At 49.6% G+C, this 17,041-nt stretch overlaps 1 protein-coding gene across 1 annotated transcript in view; it reads right to left on the bottom strand.

Annotated features, from left to right (window-relative positions):
* Positions 1–1,507: 1,507 nt before the first annotated feature.
* Positions 1,508–17,041, bottom strand: part of NEK9 (NIMA related kinase 9) — a 34,451-nt gene continuing 18,917 nt past the window's right edge. The window contains exons 11-22 of the mRNA XM_065403596.1: positions 15,613–15,757; positions 15,073–15,273; positions 14,483–14,529; positions 13,374–13,529; positions 12,815–12,923; positions 11,933–12,094; positions 11,291–11,461; positions 11,008–11,067; positions 9,155–9,345; positions 3,077–3,241; positions 2,120–2,332; positions 1,508–1,630 (exon numbers count right to left, since the gene is read on the bottom strand). Of these exons, the coding sequence (XP_065259668.1) occupies positions 1,508–1,630; positions 2,120–2,332; positions 3,077–3,241; positions 9,155–9,345; positions 11,008–11,067; positions 11,291–11,461; positions 11,933–12,094; positions 12,815–12,923; positions 13,374–13,529; positions 14,483–14,529; positions 15,073–15,273; positions 15,613–15,757 (1,743 nt within the window). The remainder of the gene's footprint in view (positions 1,631–2,119; positions 2,333–3,076; positions 3,242–9,154; positions 9,346–11,007; positions 11,068–11,290; positions 11,462–11,932; positions 12,095–12,814; positions 12,924–13,373; positions 13,530–14,482; positions 14,530–15,072; positions 15,274–15,612; positions 15,758–17,041) is intronic.

Here is a 17,041-nt window from a genome sequence, read left to right as displayed (position 1 = left end):
CTTAAACAGTCCTCACAAGGGAAGAAAAGTCTAAGGCAGGTGAAACAGCTCTCATTGAAAGTTTCAAGGCAACACTAGAGACACCCTGGTGATGGGGACAGTTTTAGGGATAATGAAATCACAGTCCCACCCCACTGCACGGGAGAGGACTCTGCTCCCTAGAAGCCCCACCTTGGGGAAGGGGTGAGGGACTAGCTTCCCCCTAGAGGCCCTTCCCAACCCAAAAATCCACCCCAAGTCAATTAGCTAAACAATTTAGAAAAATCTATCTCATTCCCTACTAGAGATATGGGAAAGTCCCAAGTGTCAGGCCACTTCAAGTTCCTTGGGAGAGAGAACCTGGTGCAGCTAGAGAAGGGGTGAGCTTTAGACTGAGGCCTAACCATATACTGCCCTTGGGAAAGATACATTCTGTGTGCACTGCAGTAGAGACCCATGCTGAGAGGGCAGCTGTGCTCCCAACTTTGTCAAAACAATGGAGGGGGAAAAAATACTGACGAGGCTGACACCAGCATGGAGACTGTGTGCCAGCCTATTGTGAGGGATAAATAGAAACAAAGCCAGGAGCAGCAATGGACTCGCTCTGAGAAACCAGACATGACAAGAGGAGCTCTGGCACCCAAAACTAGCTGAACAGATGGAGTAATGAATGTGCAACAGCCTGAGATCCAGACACACCTTTTCTGGTTAGGAAGCAGCTGGTCTGAACTCAAGAACCCTATCTCAAGTAGTTCCCTCTGCTACAACTGGAAACTACATCCAATTCTCCTGTTTGTGCAGTGCTTGGAGGGTGAAAAACACTAGCTGAGTGCTAGGCCCTCAGAATAAAGCATTTAAACTTCATCTGTAGGACTAGGGCACACAGCTGTATGGCCAAAGGCTGCACCTCAAGTCAGGGGCATGCTTTCTATCACCGTCTCCCCACTGCCTCCAGAGTAAAACACATTCAAAGCTCTGTTTGCCAGTAAGCAGCATTGAGCTGTCCCACGGGCTAGGGCCCTGTCCATTGCCATAATGGCTGGGAGCAGCTCAGAGTTCACCGCTCTAAAGTGAAGGTGGGGAGTTAGGGTTCAGCCAACTTCCGTTCTCAATGGTTCTCTCTCTCTCTCTCTCATCTAGAGGTGCAGTGACTAATGCTGGGGTCCCAAGGGCAGCTCTCAGGAAGCAGTGAAACAAAAGGGCCACAAGCTGCTACTGGAGCCATCAACATGATGGGTCCAGGGTTGTCTTGCCTCAAGGGCAGGATTGATGGATGAGGTACAGAGAAGAGCTGCTGCTGCCATAATCACTGAGCTGACCATGGCCCGGAGCTCAGGGCCCTGCCCCTCTGAAAACTCACTCCTAGATCATATCTAAAAGGAGGTGTCTCCCACCAAACGTACATGGGTGCTGCTCTGGAGCCTCCGCCCTTGCTCCTTATCTGCGAGTGACCTGAAGCCAGGAAAGCCGCTCTCTGCATTCAGTTAGTGTGTTGTGAAGTTGGATGGACCCCAGCAGGCTCAAGAGTCTAGAGGCTGGAGCGGCATGAGTCCGTTCCCAAGAGACACCAGGAATCTGAATCCAAGTCAGTTTTTGGATCCGTTTCCATCTCTTCTTTGACTGTCTGGGTTCCTTTGGAATGAGCCTGCAGCTGTCCAGACAAAATAGTCAGTCACTCCCAGAACTCAGCTGCTGGCCATACACAATTTGCTGGCTACTCCAGATGCAAGTTTCTTCCATCACAGAGAGAGCTACTATGGCAATCCCAGCCAGGGCACACTACATCTAACTGCTCCCCTCTTCTTGGACAGGGGAAATACAAGTTGCCCAAAGCCCTTTAGGTACTGAAGTGCCTGCCTCATGGCTGTATTACTATTAAATTATTGCCATAGAGTAAACCAGTGTGTCTTTGTAGTTGACAAAGAGCAACAGGCACAAGAAATTTTTACCCTACACCCCTCTGCTCTGTCCCATCTCCTCCTGGCTTAAGAGATTTGAGTTTGATTAAAAGCTCTTCCTCTTCTCCTCCCCTCCCCCAAATCCAGCCAGAGCCAGGATCAAAGTTCTCTACCCCCACACACAACTTCCAAAGGGTGTGGGGATTCTCAGCCTGAATGCCCCACCCAAGGAATGTCCTCACCTGCTGCATTCCCTCCGTCCCCCTGCAGAACCTCTGGAGCTGGGCACTGAGACGACTGGTTTCCTGCTGCAGCTTCTGTTGATCAGCCAGACACTGTAACACCAAGCCCTGCAACCGCTCCACCTCAGTTTGCAAAGTGTTGCACACACAGGCTGAAACTGGAGATGCTGCCTTTCCCTCCATATAAGGCAGGGCTGGAGCTGAACACATTTGCTGCAAAGAGAGATGGGGGAGTGAGTCTGTATGTGTGTGGAACGTGTGAAACCTCCCAGGCCAGTGGCTGCCTGTGCCATGGTGAGAGAATGAGGATGGAAGATGGCACCACAGCTGCTGAAGTTGCAGATTTTCAAGCACTAAGTGCTGGATCCTTGGGCAGCCAGGTCAGCACGATATTAACCCTTATGTTATTCACTGCCAATTCCCCTGACTCCAAATTTGGACACACCTTCCTCCCTCTTTGCAGCTGTTGTCCCTACCTGCTTGTCATTCTGAGATCCTTGTTGATGCCTCCCCACCCCAGCCTGATTTCCCAGGTGAGTCGGGAATTAGCACCTCATCTAGGGATGGCAGCACTATAAACTCCTGTATAATTTCCTGCCCTGTCCATGCTTCCCAGGTTCCTCCCTCCCACTGGAGTCTCCCAGCATGGGGTTAATATTTCTCCAGATGCGTTAGCTGCATTTTTCCTAAACCAAAACTCATTTTATTTCCTGCCCATATGTCTACTGTCTCTTGGATTTCTCTCTCCTCACTGATATTCACAACTCCTCCCAAGTTAGCATCAACTGTGAACATCATTAACATGCCCTTTTCCACTCTCATCCAGACCATCAATTAGCCTGATCCAATGGCCCCCACTAGACCTCCCCACAACTCAAACGTTGCCATTTATGCTCCCATCAGCTCTTAGTCAACCATCATTCATTGTGGGAGATGTGATCTTAAGATATATGTTACCTGGGGCTCTGTCTTGGGCTTGTTGAATTCAGCAGGAGCATCAGAGGCCACTTTGAGTCCTTGCAGTTCCTGATAGGGAAGAGTCTCCTTTTCAGGCTCTGAAGAGTCTGTGCTCATAGGAAATGGGCTGTCAGGCATGGGGATGAATTCAGCATTCTCCAGTTCCTGGACACACAAAGAAGCAACATTGTGTCAGAGATTCCTCATGCTCCCAAACACCCTGCATCTTTTCAGCAAGGACACCAGCATCCTCTTGTGGTGGAAAACAAGACTATGGCTTAAGGGCTCCTCACACAGCAGACCCCTTGCTTGAAGTCAGACTAGCAGCAACACTCTCCTCTGGATAGTAGCCTGGCACTGCACTAGGCTCTCAGATCATCATTGGGGTAAACTCCACACCATTTCCTGGTGTGGGGTGGTTGGCCGACAGGTCCCATTTGTGTGACCATTTAGGCGTGCCACAATTCTCCAAAAAGGGCCATACTAATGTACTCACCCTACACCCCCCCCCATATATAACTTGAAAGCTTATTTTACGTATGTTTATAAGAGGCATAAAATGGAGTAGTCAAGTGGTGCCGTAAGCCTGTAGACAAGGTGAAACACTGGTACCTAAAAACAAAAAAGTGTCATTTTCTGCACAGTTCCAGAAACACTGCAACAGGACCATGAGTACAGTTTTTACTGTTTAAGTTAATTTCAGCACCTTAGTGTGGTACTTCTTGGTCAAAGCTACCAAACAACAATGTATTAAAAGATTTTTTAGTTTTGCATGGGCAAGTATTTTTTTCAGAAATGAAGCTGTTTAGAATGTGGCAAAAAATGGTGAATATCAATATGCGTCTGACGAAGTGGGTATTCACCCACGAAAGCTTATGCTCCAATACGTCTGTTAGTCTATAAGGTGCCACAGGACTCTTTGTTGGTTTTTACAGATCCAGACTAACATGGCTACCCCTCTGATACTATCAATATCAAAGTATCTTACACGTGATAATAGTTTTCTATACCTTCAATTGAAATTTGCTGACCAGATCAGTCTCATACTGAAGGTTTTGCACCAGTAGAAGCAGATCGTGTGCCTACAGTTTGTGCTGCATAGTGGGTACATATAAACGTATGTGAATTCCTAATATAGTGCTTCTCCATCTGTAAGCTATTGTACATATAACGTAGCATCTAGTCTGCCTGGTAAAAGATTTTAATTTGTAATTGCCTATGCATGCAGTACTTGCATTTGAAATATTCTAGAAACTAGCTTTTTAATTCAGTGACACTTATGCAGAGCTCAGCGTTAGAGATAATACATAGCACCATAATATAAATATGCAAAAGCTATGGGAGAAAGAAGTGGCCTAATGAGAAGTAATGAAGACTTCTGCACTGAAGGATGAAGAGCATATTACAACTCTTATCAACAATGTCATCAACAATATGACAAACCCATTTGACCTGAATCACATCCAGAGGAGTTTAACAACATATTTGCTAGACTGCATGTAAAATCAGGTGTACAAGAGTCTACTGAAAACAGCAGATGTTGGTGAAGAACAAATAGAGAGACTTATGAGAGGGGCACTTGATTCTGACAGGACATATCTTCTTCACCTCAGTCAAGAAATCTGGCATCAAAACATTTGCTGACATGGCCAAGACCACCAAATTTAAGTCAGGCAAAGGAAGGAAACTTGCAGCAGCTATTAGTCCTGAAATTGTTTTCTGCAGAGCCCAGTCCTTAGCAAGATGCAGAGATGATGTTTCAATGGCAACTCTTCTTAGTTACCCAATAGGACCTGTGCCTGTGCCCCTCTTCCATGCTGATGGAACAATGAGAAGAACAGATAAAACTGAATTAAGGCATCAGCTGGAAGCTCAAGCTGAAAGACTCCATGAGCAAAGAGCATACAACAAAGAAGCCAGAGATGCCATGGCTGTCATGCAACTGATGGCTGGAGACTAATTCTACGCATTCGATGAATTAATCTGCTGAGTACTTAAGGCAGGTCCTAAAAGGATTTGACAAAGCCAATTCTGTAATCAAAGTCTTTGACAGATATGGCAGGAACTTTGTGAAAACTGCTGACAGACTGTGCTGGACAGGATATAAGGTTGGATGCAAGAAATACCAGATGATTGGTGGATGCCCTGTGCCTCCATGGAAAAAGTTTCTAAATGTGATATCCAACAGGCAGTCACTTCTAAAATTCCTCTATGAATATAGGGTTAAAAATGAACCTGAGCGTGTAGAAGCACACCCAACACAAAATTCCTTTTTGCTGGAGGCTTTTCGGATGGTGAAATAAGCAAAGTCCATCACCAGTAGAGGGTTTTGAAGTAGTCCAAGACTTATACAGTACTCAAGAGGAAGAAGACATAAGGATACTTTTGCATGCTGTATGTACCAATATGGATTTTGGCTCTCTGTGTCTCAAAGGAACCATAATAAGGTCACCTGATACACAGGTTTTGATCCTTGCTGTTCATTGCTTTCCAAAACTGGAACACATAGGTAACATGTAGGCACCATTACCATTACCAGCACAATGGACAAGCACTGCTTCATATCTGTGCATGCAATCTGTGATGCATTCACCCTGACTTCTGCAACACACTTCCTGCTGTACATGTATTAACAGGATGTGACTCTGTATCAGCCCTATTTAATATTTAGAAAAAATTGTGTTTAATGTTGTCAAAACAAAGGTACCGTACCACTTCCGACATCTTGCCAAATTGGGAAAGAGTGACGGACAAGCAGCAATTTCTGCACCAAAGAAGTTGGTAGCGGTGCTGTCTGACCAGCATGAGAAAGAAAAAGAGACCCATAGAGACCCAAATTGCTTACGCCTCAATCTAGACCTGAGGACAGTTCTGAAAAGCACATCAAAAGAGCATCTTGGCAAACAAATATTTGAATGTCTCCACAAATCGGTAAACCAGCTATTGGCTCACTATTGCAATGTGGAGGATGAACCACTGCCTGTACTCTTCAAGGGCCCAATAGCAGCTGAGCTTCTACAAGACCTTATTTGTGCCTGTACCAGTAGAGGTTGTTGCACAATCTACTGTGTCTGTAGTCAGAACAATCTTCCCTGCACAGAACTGTGTATAAGCCAAGGCAATGAAGACTATGTTATCCCATGCACTCCTGACAGAGATCATAATGATGAACAAGATGTTGACTAGGGATGTTACCAGCGCTATTACATTTCAATGATACCTGTAAAAATGTGTTACTAGATTTTGTTTCACCCTTTAGATTGTTGTTGTGATGCTTTGGTCACAAAGAAATTGAATTTTATGTCTTGCAATAATACCTATAGTCATTAAACTAACAAATGTATGCAAATATTTCAAAGTGGTCTGTAGCGGGGTGGTCACCCGCTCCCTGGTCTGGAAAGGGTTACAGCTAGCCCTGGGAGAGGGCTGGGGCTGCGAGCTAAAAGCTAGGCTGATTAGGGAAGCAGCCACAGCTGGGCCATGCCCCAATCAGACCTCAGCTGGCCCTGATAAAAGGGTTATGAGTCAGGAGCTAGGCACTCTCCCTCCAGCTTCATGGGGAGAAGGACCTAGCTGCCTGGGAGCTGAGGGCGCAGGCAACAGAGCAGGACTGGGGAAAGGCGAGAGGAGCTCCCGCCTGGCGACTCCCCAGGCTGCAGGCCCTGTGCAAGGCCAAACCAGGTACTGGGGTTGCAGAGGCTACAGCCCAGGGGTTAGGCAAAGGCAGCAGGTCCAAACCCCCCCTTTGCCAATGATGAATGGCTTGTACACTGCAGTCTGCCCCAGTGAGCGGGGGCTAGATGGAGACTAGCAGTAGCCATAGACCGAGGTGGGGATAGAGGGTTAGGGGTTCCCTGGGGAGGGGAGACCCAGATCTGTGGGGGTACTGCCAGGGGGCAGCACCCAAGGTAAAGGGGACCGGGGTCCGGGAGGGACACGGGGGCCAGCAACAGGTGGGACACCGGCCGGCAGAGGGTGCTCCAAGGCTGGAAAAGCTAATTCCCTGGACGACCAGCAGGAGGCGCCGCGCCGGTGAGTCATTGCACTGCTACAAGTTGGTGGAGAATGCAGGCATAGGCGCTCCACCCCCGATACAAGGGGCAGGAGAAGGGCTGTGGGACTATTGCCCAGAGACTGGATAGCTACAAGAAGGGATGATGGATCCCAGGTACACCGGGGTGTTCATTGCGGAGACTCCGGGTGCCATCCCTGGGTGGGCCCCCGTGTCAGCACACCAGCAGAAGGGGGCTGATCATCTGCAGGGGATCCGGGAGACCCAGAAGGAACTATGGGAGGTGCATTGGGCCCTCCATGAACAGGTGGGCTGGAGGGTGGAGGAGCAGCGGGCCCTGGTAAAACTCCTTTGGAGGGAGTTCTGAAGGAACTGCTGGGGGAGAAGCCCGGCACCAGGGCCAGGAGGCTTGGGGTGGAGCCAAGGACGTGTTATGCCTGTGCAAGGCATGGACATGTAAAAAGGGATTGTCCCTATTGGGATGGGGGCAGGGTGCCTCACCCAGAGGAGAGATAGGGGCAAGTTGCGAGGACAGTCTGCCGGGTGAGGGAACCCAGGCGGCTGCCAACTTGTTGGGCCTGTGGGCAACAGGGCCACATGTGGTGGACATGCCCAGGCCCGACGCGCAGGGTTCAGGTCAGGCCCGGCAGGAGGACGGGACCCCAGCTAGACCACCAGAGGCCCGAGGCAGCGAGGAGGCGGGGAGCCGGCTGGAGCTGCCGGAAACCAAATGGACCCAGACTCTGAGAGTGGAAGGCCCAGGAGATATGGTCCTGACAGTGCGGCTGGAGGCCGCGGAGTTGGCCCACCGGAGGGCAGAGGCCAATGCTCAGGAGATGGCCAGAAACTGGGAGGCTTCCGAGAGGAAGCATGCCGCCCTGGAGGGGTGGCCCTGGAAGGCCAGCTTCGGCGAGCCCAGGCCAAGAGGCCCCCCCTACCCCCAGGGGTGGGGATTTTGAAGGGGGGGGGGTGTAGCGGGGTGGTCACCCGCTCCCTGGTCTGGAAAGGGTTACAGCCAGCCCTGGGAGAGGGCTGGGGCTGCGAGCTAAAAGCTAGGCTGATTAGGGAAGCAGCCACTGCTGGGCCACGCCCCAATCAGGCCTCAGCTGGCCCTGATAAAAGGGCTATAAGCCAGGAACTAGGGACTCTCCCTCCAGCTTCAGGGGGAGACGGACCTAGCTGCCTGGGAGCTGAGGGCGCAGGCAACAGAGCAGGACTGGGGAAAGGCGAGAGGAGCTGGGGAGCTCCCGCCTGGCGACTCCCCAGGCTGCAGGCCCTGTGCAAGGCCAAACCAGGTACTGGGGTTGCAGAGGCTACAGCCCAGGGGTTAGGCAAAGGCAGCAGGTCCAAACCCCCCCTTTGCCAATGATGAATGGCTTGTACACTGCAGTCTGCCCCAGTGAGCGGGGGCTAGATGGAGACTGGCAGTAGCCATAGACTGAGGCGAGGTGGGGATAGAGGGTTGGGGGTTCCCTGCGGAGGGGAGACCCAGATCTGTGTGGGTACTGCCAGGGGGCAGCACCCAAGGTAAAGGGGCACCGGGGTCTGGGAAGGACACGGGGACCAGCGGCAGGCGGGACACCGGACAGCAGAGGGCACTCCAAGGCTGGAAAAGCTAATTCCCTGGACGACTATCAGGAGCTGCCGCGCCAGTGAGTCGTCGCATTGCTACATGGTCATTTTGGTGTCATTGTTTATCCCATTTCTATGGTAATGGCACCACTTGACAGCTCCACATTGTACCTTATCTTAAAGCAGATGTGATAAGCTTTCTAATGATGTATGAGGTGTGTGGGTGTAGATAGGGTACATTAAGTTGACCAAACCAGTGGTGTTGGCTGTGTGTCTAATTCCAGGTACTACCACAGAACAAGCAGAGAAATGCCAATCTGGTGAAGAGGAGGTCTCCTGTGCCCTCTGGTGGGGAAGAAGAAAGGCTGCAGACAGTTTAGAGAGAAGCCTCTTGGAGCTCCTCTTCCTGGGCTCTTTCAGGAAGAAGGGGCAGCTTGTTCTCCCTTAACTGTGATCCCTGGGATTTTAGATAAATTCATGAGGCAGTTTGTTACCTTACGCAGCCAGCCAGGGCAGGAGCTGCTGTCAGCATTGCTGTCCCCCATGGCCTCTGTTGCACTGATCCAGCCCCCCATTCCACGATCGGCTTCCATGGTTCCCCGAAAGCCTCCACTTGGATCAGGGGTTTCAAATTCCCGTTCATTTTCCTCCTCCTCTCCTCCACCAGTCGTGGAGCTCTGAGCCACTGGCAGACAAGAAAGAGAAGCAGCAACCTTACACATTTCACTGGCTCTGCCTGTTCAGGGAATGCAGCAGGTGCTGGATCCCAGATGAGACAGAGAAAAGAGAAGGGGAGGTTATCCCCCTGGAAGCTACTTTAACTGCAGAACTCTGAGGGTGAGTGTATTTGCCTGGACTGTGTCTCCTTCCAGTTATGCAATTCATAAAACACCATGCAACCCTCCCCAAAAGTGACCCTCTGCCACACAATCTTGCTTCCTGGCCCCATCTCTCCCAACCCAAAAGTCCCTAGAGTGACTCCAAGATAGGTAACCACCTCCTCATCCACCAAGCTGCCTCCTGTTACATAAAGGGACACTGATGACAAATGCCTGGACTGATCAGACAGAAGAGTTGACTGCTTCTCCCCCCCACACACACACTATCTCCTTGTCTTCATATCTGTAGATACTCATCCAGTCCAATCCTATCAGCCTGCCCTGCCTTCCTAGCCCTCGTAACACAGTCTGTTTGAAAGTTAATGAGGTCATTGCCACTTTGGTGAGAGTTATTGAACCACTGGCACCCCAAGCTAAGCTAACTAGACACAGACCCCACAATGTCCAGCTCTCCCGCCAACAAGCCTCTGACCTTGCCCTGCTTCAGTCCATCCAAAATGTTTCTGCCAAAGGTGCCCCCTCCAGCAGCTGTCACCATATCACCTCCCCACTCACCTCCCTCTATTGATCTCCTCTTGCCTTCCACATCAAGTTCAAGCGTCTCATGTTAAAGGCCCCACACAGCTCAGTTCCTGCCTCCATCTCTTCCTACTCCTCTCCCATGCTGTTCGGATCCTTCCCCTTAGGCTTGGCCCTTCCTCATCTTGTGCACTAGTTGGCCTCCCTCTCTTTATTCAAAGCCCCTCACATTCTTCTTTGAGGCCTTTCAAAGACAGAACTGAAACCCTGTGACAGGACCAACTGCATCCATTCTCACAGTGCATTGGTGCAAGGGCCATGTCTGAAAAAATATAGAGGCCTGAGCCAGTTGGACACAGATACCATAATTCACACCTAGATACCACGGTGACTGGATAAAATAATAGAACCACCCTGCACAGACCATGAGCCTCCTTGTCTGCACTCAATCTAACTCAATCTGCAAGCCCCCTGCTGGGCGGGGACTTCAACATGGAGTATACAGATGATGTTTACATTTCTGGTGCTTGGCTCTCACATTTGTTATCTCCAGGGCCTCCTGCAAGGACCTGAGGTCTTTGCACCTCAGAAATTTCAGGTGTTCTAGTTTTCTCAGATCTCACACTTCCAGGGGGTTTGAGTGGGCTGAAACCTGGTTTGGTTAATAAGGACTGGTTTTGCTTGCACCTAAGCAGACAACGGGTGTCACACTGTGCTAATTGAGGCAAGTAACCTCCTATCATGCTCCTCACAGATACTACAATACTGGAGAGGGAGGCAGTCAGCTGGCCCCAGTAAGGAAGGAGACCAGGAAGCCCAGTGCAGGCAGGAAGCAGTGACAGTGGGATGGGTAATGACTGGCTCTGAAAGCCCTTTGAAATGACTCTGCACATGTCTGAACCTTTCCAGTGTGCATCAAAGCTGCTGCTGCCCAGGAACCCCAGCTGTGGAGTGACCCACATGGCTTTTACCCAGGGCTGATTACTCACCAGTACCGATGGACAAGCCACTACTGTTGGATCGGATGGTTTTGGAATTCAGCACCTTTTCTATGGAAAGAAAGAATATCCCTTCGGTAAAGGGGCTCTCACAAAGGTGGTACAAATCAAAACAGGACAAAACCAGTGTTCCAGTACCGGGACTGATATGGACTCGCCAGTGAGTTCCCTCAGAATGATCTTGACCCTCTCTCCCAGTAAGCCCATGTTAGTGAGTACTGAGTTATCACCACAAATGTCCTTGGAACAGCCTCTGTCCCTGAATCACACTCACCAACAATGAGAATGGTGTGCCAGCCGCGGCAGGACAGATCTGGAACGTGATGCAGGGACCCAAAAATGGGCCGAGGCCATGAAGTACAAATATCAGAGCCATGAGCTCTCTCTGTCGGTGTCATTGCCAGACGTCCATTCCCACCATTGCCCCAGGCAAAGATATGGTTATCTAGGAAAAAACCGATCCATCAGCCTGAACTTAGAAACACCTCATTACCCTTCCAGGGGCCCCACCACACCTCACTTCTTTCCCATAGCTACTCCGGTTCAAGACAGACAGTGCGTCTAGTCCACCTGCTACCAACTAGCCATTGGAAGGCTAAAATTGTGTGTAGTGAAGTCTAGCAGCCAGTCTCCAGCCCACCACTTGGTACCCTATGGACAGCATTAGCTAAAGCTTTGTGCTGCCCTGCCCCACTGATATGGCACCAATCTGGGAAAATTTCCCTGTTCCAGTCACAGCCTTTTAAAGCCTGACTGTGCCAGGGCTAACTGCAAAGACGGCAGCCTTTCTGTGCTGCCCTGAATGGCAGAAGATACAGGAAATGCTTCCATTGCTAGATGGGAGCCAAATGTCAAACTATTCTGCAGACCCAGCCCACAGGAGGAGTCCACTGCAGCCCCACAAATGCCCACTCACCATCAGTAGCAGCTATGGTGAATTCATCTCCACATGAAACCCTGATCACCTGCTTACCCCCAAGGGGGCCTCCCAGCAGGTTAATTCCCAGATGCCTCTTATAGTCACCAACACCCAGCTGTCCACACTTGTTGGAGCCGAAGGTCAGCAAGCGTCCCCGCTCTGAGAGGAGGAATGAGGAGAATCACGGTAGGTACCCAAGACAGGAAGCGGCCATGCACGCAGAGAGAATTACTAGCAATAATCCATGACCAAAAAGGAATCTGCTAGGAACTTGGTCATGCTGGAAGGGGGCTATTAGCCAGTGAGAATTGCTTCAACCCAAGAAAATCCCCCAGCCATTCAAATATCATTTGCTTCCCACCTTTGACTCTGGATCCCGTGACTCCTCCCAGTCCCTTAACTGAGGTGCTCTGGCAGGGGGAACCTGATCAGGTTCTAAAGCTGAACGTCAGCCTTTCCCAAGGTATTGTCCTTTCCATGCACGAGCCTCTCCTCCCTTTAGGAGGGCTGAACCGAGCTCTGATACTGCTGCTGCTGAACAATGTGAAATTCATGCCTGCTCCAGGAACTGACAGCCAGTGGCAAAGGGAGCTGAGACCCTATCTAAAACCTTCAGTGCCCAAGGGTCAGCACTCGGCTCACAATCACTGGATGGGGCTTCATGAGCTTCTACTTTGCTCAGTGGAGCTGAAATGAAATGGAATAGAGCTGATTTAAAGGACCAGCACAAATGGTATCCTACTAACTCCGAACACAGCATACAAGCCAGTGACATGTACAGTGAAAGCCTATCCCTGGGGACTACAACTAGCTCCTCTAACTGGGAGTGGGGAAGTGGAGCCATTCCCCAACACCACTTGAACTGTGAGTAGGTCTCACCATCTATGGAAGCTGTGTGCGTCTTTCCTGGGGCAATGGTGCGGATCTTGTAGAAGGAGAGCTGCTTGGCCAGAGTAAGGGAAGTGGTGTAGGGAACTTCATAGTAGGTCTGAAGGAAGAGACCAGACATAATCAGGTAAAGCCCAGAGCCAGTACCCCAGGGGCACACACATCATGCACATTCACCAGCCAAGATCTATCTAGGCAAGACTTGGGTAGAGGACAGTGCTGGGTCTGCCAGCCCTGCAAGAAGGCAGGCAATTCCTGCCAGGCTCAGATTCCACTTACGTTGTAGGAGTGCCCCAGATGCAGCTAACATGCTGTTTTAGCACCACAGAAGTGAACTGAACCCACTGGCAGATGTGAGGCTGGGGAATGATTTGCCTCTCATCATACTAGCAGGTGCGTTAGGATTTCCCTTCCCCCTGCAGTTCTGAGCTGGGATCCAGCGGATGGACGTATCCCATGTGATGGATTCCTTGCCATTGTTGGGGGACCTCTGCTTCCCCATCTTCTAGGAAACCCTGGGAGCAGGCACAGGAGCACCAGATGCACTCACATCATGGTTGATGATCCCAGACGTGCATTGGTTCAGGCCCAGTTTGTTGAACTCGTTGAGTCCACATGCCAGCACTTTGCCCGTCTGGGTCAGCAGGAAAGTTCCATCACAGCCACACTGGACTGAGACAATGTTCAAGGTCTTTGGAACATCCACCTAGATTGAAAACACAAATGCCAGGAATCAAGTCCTGACAGATATGGAGCAGAAGCCAAGGACCAAACCTAGAACACAGGAAATACCTGACTGGATCAAAGAAGTGGTTCATCTAGTCTAGGTCCTATTCCTGACAATGTAGTGAGTGGGGGGAAATGATCACAGTAAACATTTTAGCCATGCAAACTTGCTGGTTCCATGTGAGGTTCCAGAGTGCCTCACAGTCTTCTCTACTATTGACTAACCTACATAATTTTGTGTAATCTGCAAAATTTAACCCCCCTCTGTTCATCCACCTGTTCTGATAATTAATAAATACATCAAGTAACACTTGGAGCCTCCAAGTAAACTTCTTGCCATGAAGAAAATTGATAAATTATCCTATCCTTTGTTTTCCGTCTCTTAGCTGGTTTCTAACCCATGATAGAACTTTACCTCCCACTCCTTTTGGGAGGGATTTTATATGGATTTCCAATAATCTTTGACAAGTTATATCAACTCATTTTCCTTTTGCCATTATTTTGTGAAACACTCAAAAGAATTCCAGAAGGTTAGAGAAGTGCAATTTTCCTCTGTAGATCTGGGGCATGGAATCTGGTACTGACTAATAGTTCAGGAAGCTCCTCTCCTACGGGACTTTCTTGTCAAGTTCAACATTTGCCATTGTCTCTGCAAGGAGGTCTCAGAGCAGTGAAGTTGGAAGTCACAAGGCACGGGGAGCACCCTAGCTTGGCCATTTTGAGAGCTATATTTCCCGTCTCAGACAGACTGATAGCTGCCATTAGATCTAGTGCCAGTGATTGGTGAAGGGAATAAGTGAATATGGAATCATCAAAGCTCTGCAGTGCCATGGGAAAAACAAACTCAGGCAGCAAATTTTCGAAAACAGTGACTCATTTAGGCCCAGATTAATGCCCGAGAGGTGTTTCAGAAGGAGGCAGCTGGAGTTTTACCTTCTGAGGGGTGTAGTGATCCTCTTCCGAATCCAAACCCAGACGCCCTGTGTCAGCAGAGAGATATGGTGAGAAACAGGCATGCACAATCTTCCCATGGCTGAGAGGCCTGTCCCTGGGACATGCCCTTGTCCTTCTCCACTCCTAGCAGAATCCCCCAAAGCCAGGAGCCCTGCTTCTGGGAAAACAGTGCTGCTTTCCATTCATCAGAGTAACCCCTCCAAGGACAAAGTACACTGCTCCAGTTCACAGGGAACTCTCCGTCCCAAAGGCAGAGTACCTATTCCTGGGGAAACCACCCTACCTCCCAACTTCCTAGTAAAATCCCAAAGGTTCATTCCTCATCTCTCAATCTAAGTTGGAAAGAAAACCCCATGAACGACTAGGTGATTTTTGCCCTCCAAGATGCCCTAGGCAGCCCTCATCCATTCTCTGCTTTATATAACTGCATCGTAGCCACCATCCTGACAGTTGCGAGTAAGAGTGGATGTGTTTCCATTCCCTCTCAGGGTCATACTGTGTCTGACCTCCCTAGGCCTCCAAAGCTTGGAACAGGTCCCAGAAAGAGGACGTGGCATGACTGCACATACCATATTCCCCACAGCCCCACGAGTAGACCTCTCTGTTTCTGGTCAGAACAGCCACGTGATTATCTCCACAGGAGACCTGCTCCACAGGGTTGCTGAGGAAGAAGTCCAGCTGCAGGGGGTCCAGGACCTCAGAGCCAAATGCCTTGTCAACACCCATGCAGCCATAATAGTCCGAGCCAAAGGCATACATCTGGCCTTCATCTGCATGGAAGAAGGAGCAAACTCAGTCGCACACGGAACTTGCATCAGGCTGCCTATTAGCCTCCCATGGAGTGGCCAAAAGAGCCTGATCCCTCATCTTTAATACAAAGGAGTGGCCCCAGGAGACTATAAAGTCTTTGCCTGAAATGTAACCTAGTTGTTCATATTAAGATGGATCATCGCATGCTGGGACCTGCAGGCCTCTTGTTTGAGAAGCTCAGAGAAAGCCAAAGTGTAGCCTTTCCCCTGGTAAAGTTGCTCTGCTGATCTGGTCTTGGAGGCGGACTGGTCCACTGTGCAGCAGACCCAGGTCTCTCCTCATGCCACCCAGTCTCTCACCTGTGATGCAAACGGTAAAGTCATCCCCACAGGACACCTGGTGGATAGCCTTCCCCTGCAACTTCTCCACACGCTTTGGCTGCCGGTATGAAGCTCTGTCTCCATGCCCCAGCTCGCCATGCAGCTTTGTGCCCCCCTGCATATTCTGTAATACATAGAAGTCTGGTAAGGATGCATGTCCAGAGCTCAGGGGGATACTGTCAGTATCCTTGAAGCCTGAGAATGAGGAGGTAAGGAGAAAACAGCAAGGGAAAGCGTTTTAGCTACCCTATCCTAGGGAAGGGGCTGGTCTCTCAGTGGGGTATGATACCAAACACCACTTAAATGTCACGTTGGGCTTTCAGGTAGCTTTAATTATGCCCTTAGGAGGAGCAATCATAGGTTTCAAGCCACCAGCTGATGGCCAGAGGAGTTAGGAAGGAATGCCTCGCCTTTCCCATGCCTACCCAAATGGACAGATGCATTATATGGCTAAGGCCCTGTGTAATCTGTGATGCTGCAGAACTGTGTGCAAGGATCTCAGCTTTCATTATTAGATACACTGCTAATGCTTATAGGTGCAAAGAAATCCTTAAGCGTGTGAAACAAGTGTCACAGATGCAGCAATGTCTGCCTGAGTCTGCAGACAGACTGAAACAATAGCTCTGAGAATTTTGAACTTCCCCTTTCATCTTGATGGATTGTTGATGCTGAAACCTAAATATGACAATTAGTGTCAACAATGTTAATGATCTCACTGATGGTTTTAGTAGTGAATGTGTTTGTCCCACAATCACCAACTGCCTCCCTCCTCAAGAGATCTATCCCCTACTCAATGATCAACATTTCCTGTTCCTCCCCTTCCCCTCTGAACAGGTTCTATGCTGCAGTTGTGTGTGGTCAATACAAAAATCTGCAGAACGCTGAAAATGTAGGTGTAGGATACATTTGTTTAGTTTAATACCAAAGCAACAGAGGAAACAAAAGTGAATTATTTTAAAATTCACTATAAAACTCAATTTTTCCATTCACCTTAAGCTGCTGCAGTCTCCAGCTTGGTCACTGAAAGAAGGGGCCCTTGCTGCAGAATTTGGAAACAGCCTGCTGCAGAGTACTCAGAGTCCTACCTATATCCAGCCAGGCCATAGTTCCTGCACTCAGCACATGACTCCTGCATTCTCATTCCATGTGGTCTCTGTAAACCTTTCTCTAAAAATAGATACAGGCCAATGGAATAGTACAAGACTGACACTGCACTTCCAGATAGGGGAGGGAAAGAAAGGGTACTTGGCTCAGGGCATCATGCCACAGTCCCTAACTTACCACCCTTTGGTGTGCTGCAATTCTGGGTAACATCAGCAACACTTCAACACCTGACTCCACAGCAGAACACTTTCGCCCCCCCCCCCCCCCCCTCCCCAACATAAAAAAAATATTATACTTGAGAGGT

This window comes from Emys orbicularis, chromosome 4 (assembly GCF_028017835.1).
Source record: "Emys orbicularis isolate rEmyOrb1 chromosome 4, rEmyOrb1.hap1, whole genome shotgun sequence".
Classification (NCBI taxonomy): Eukaryota; Metazoa; Chordata; order Testudines; family Emydidae; genus Emys; species Emys orbicularis.
The sequence above is the reverse complement of the archived record's forward strand: the minus strand, read 5'-3'. Positions and strand labels throughout refer to the sequence as shown.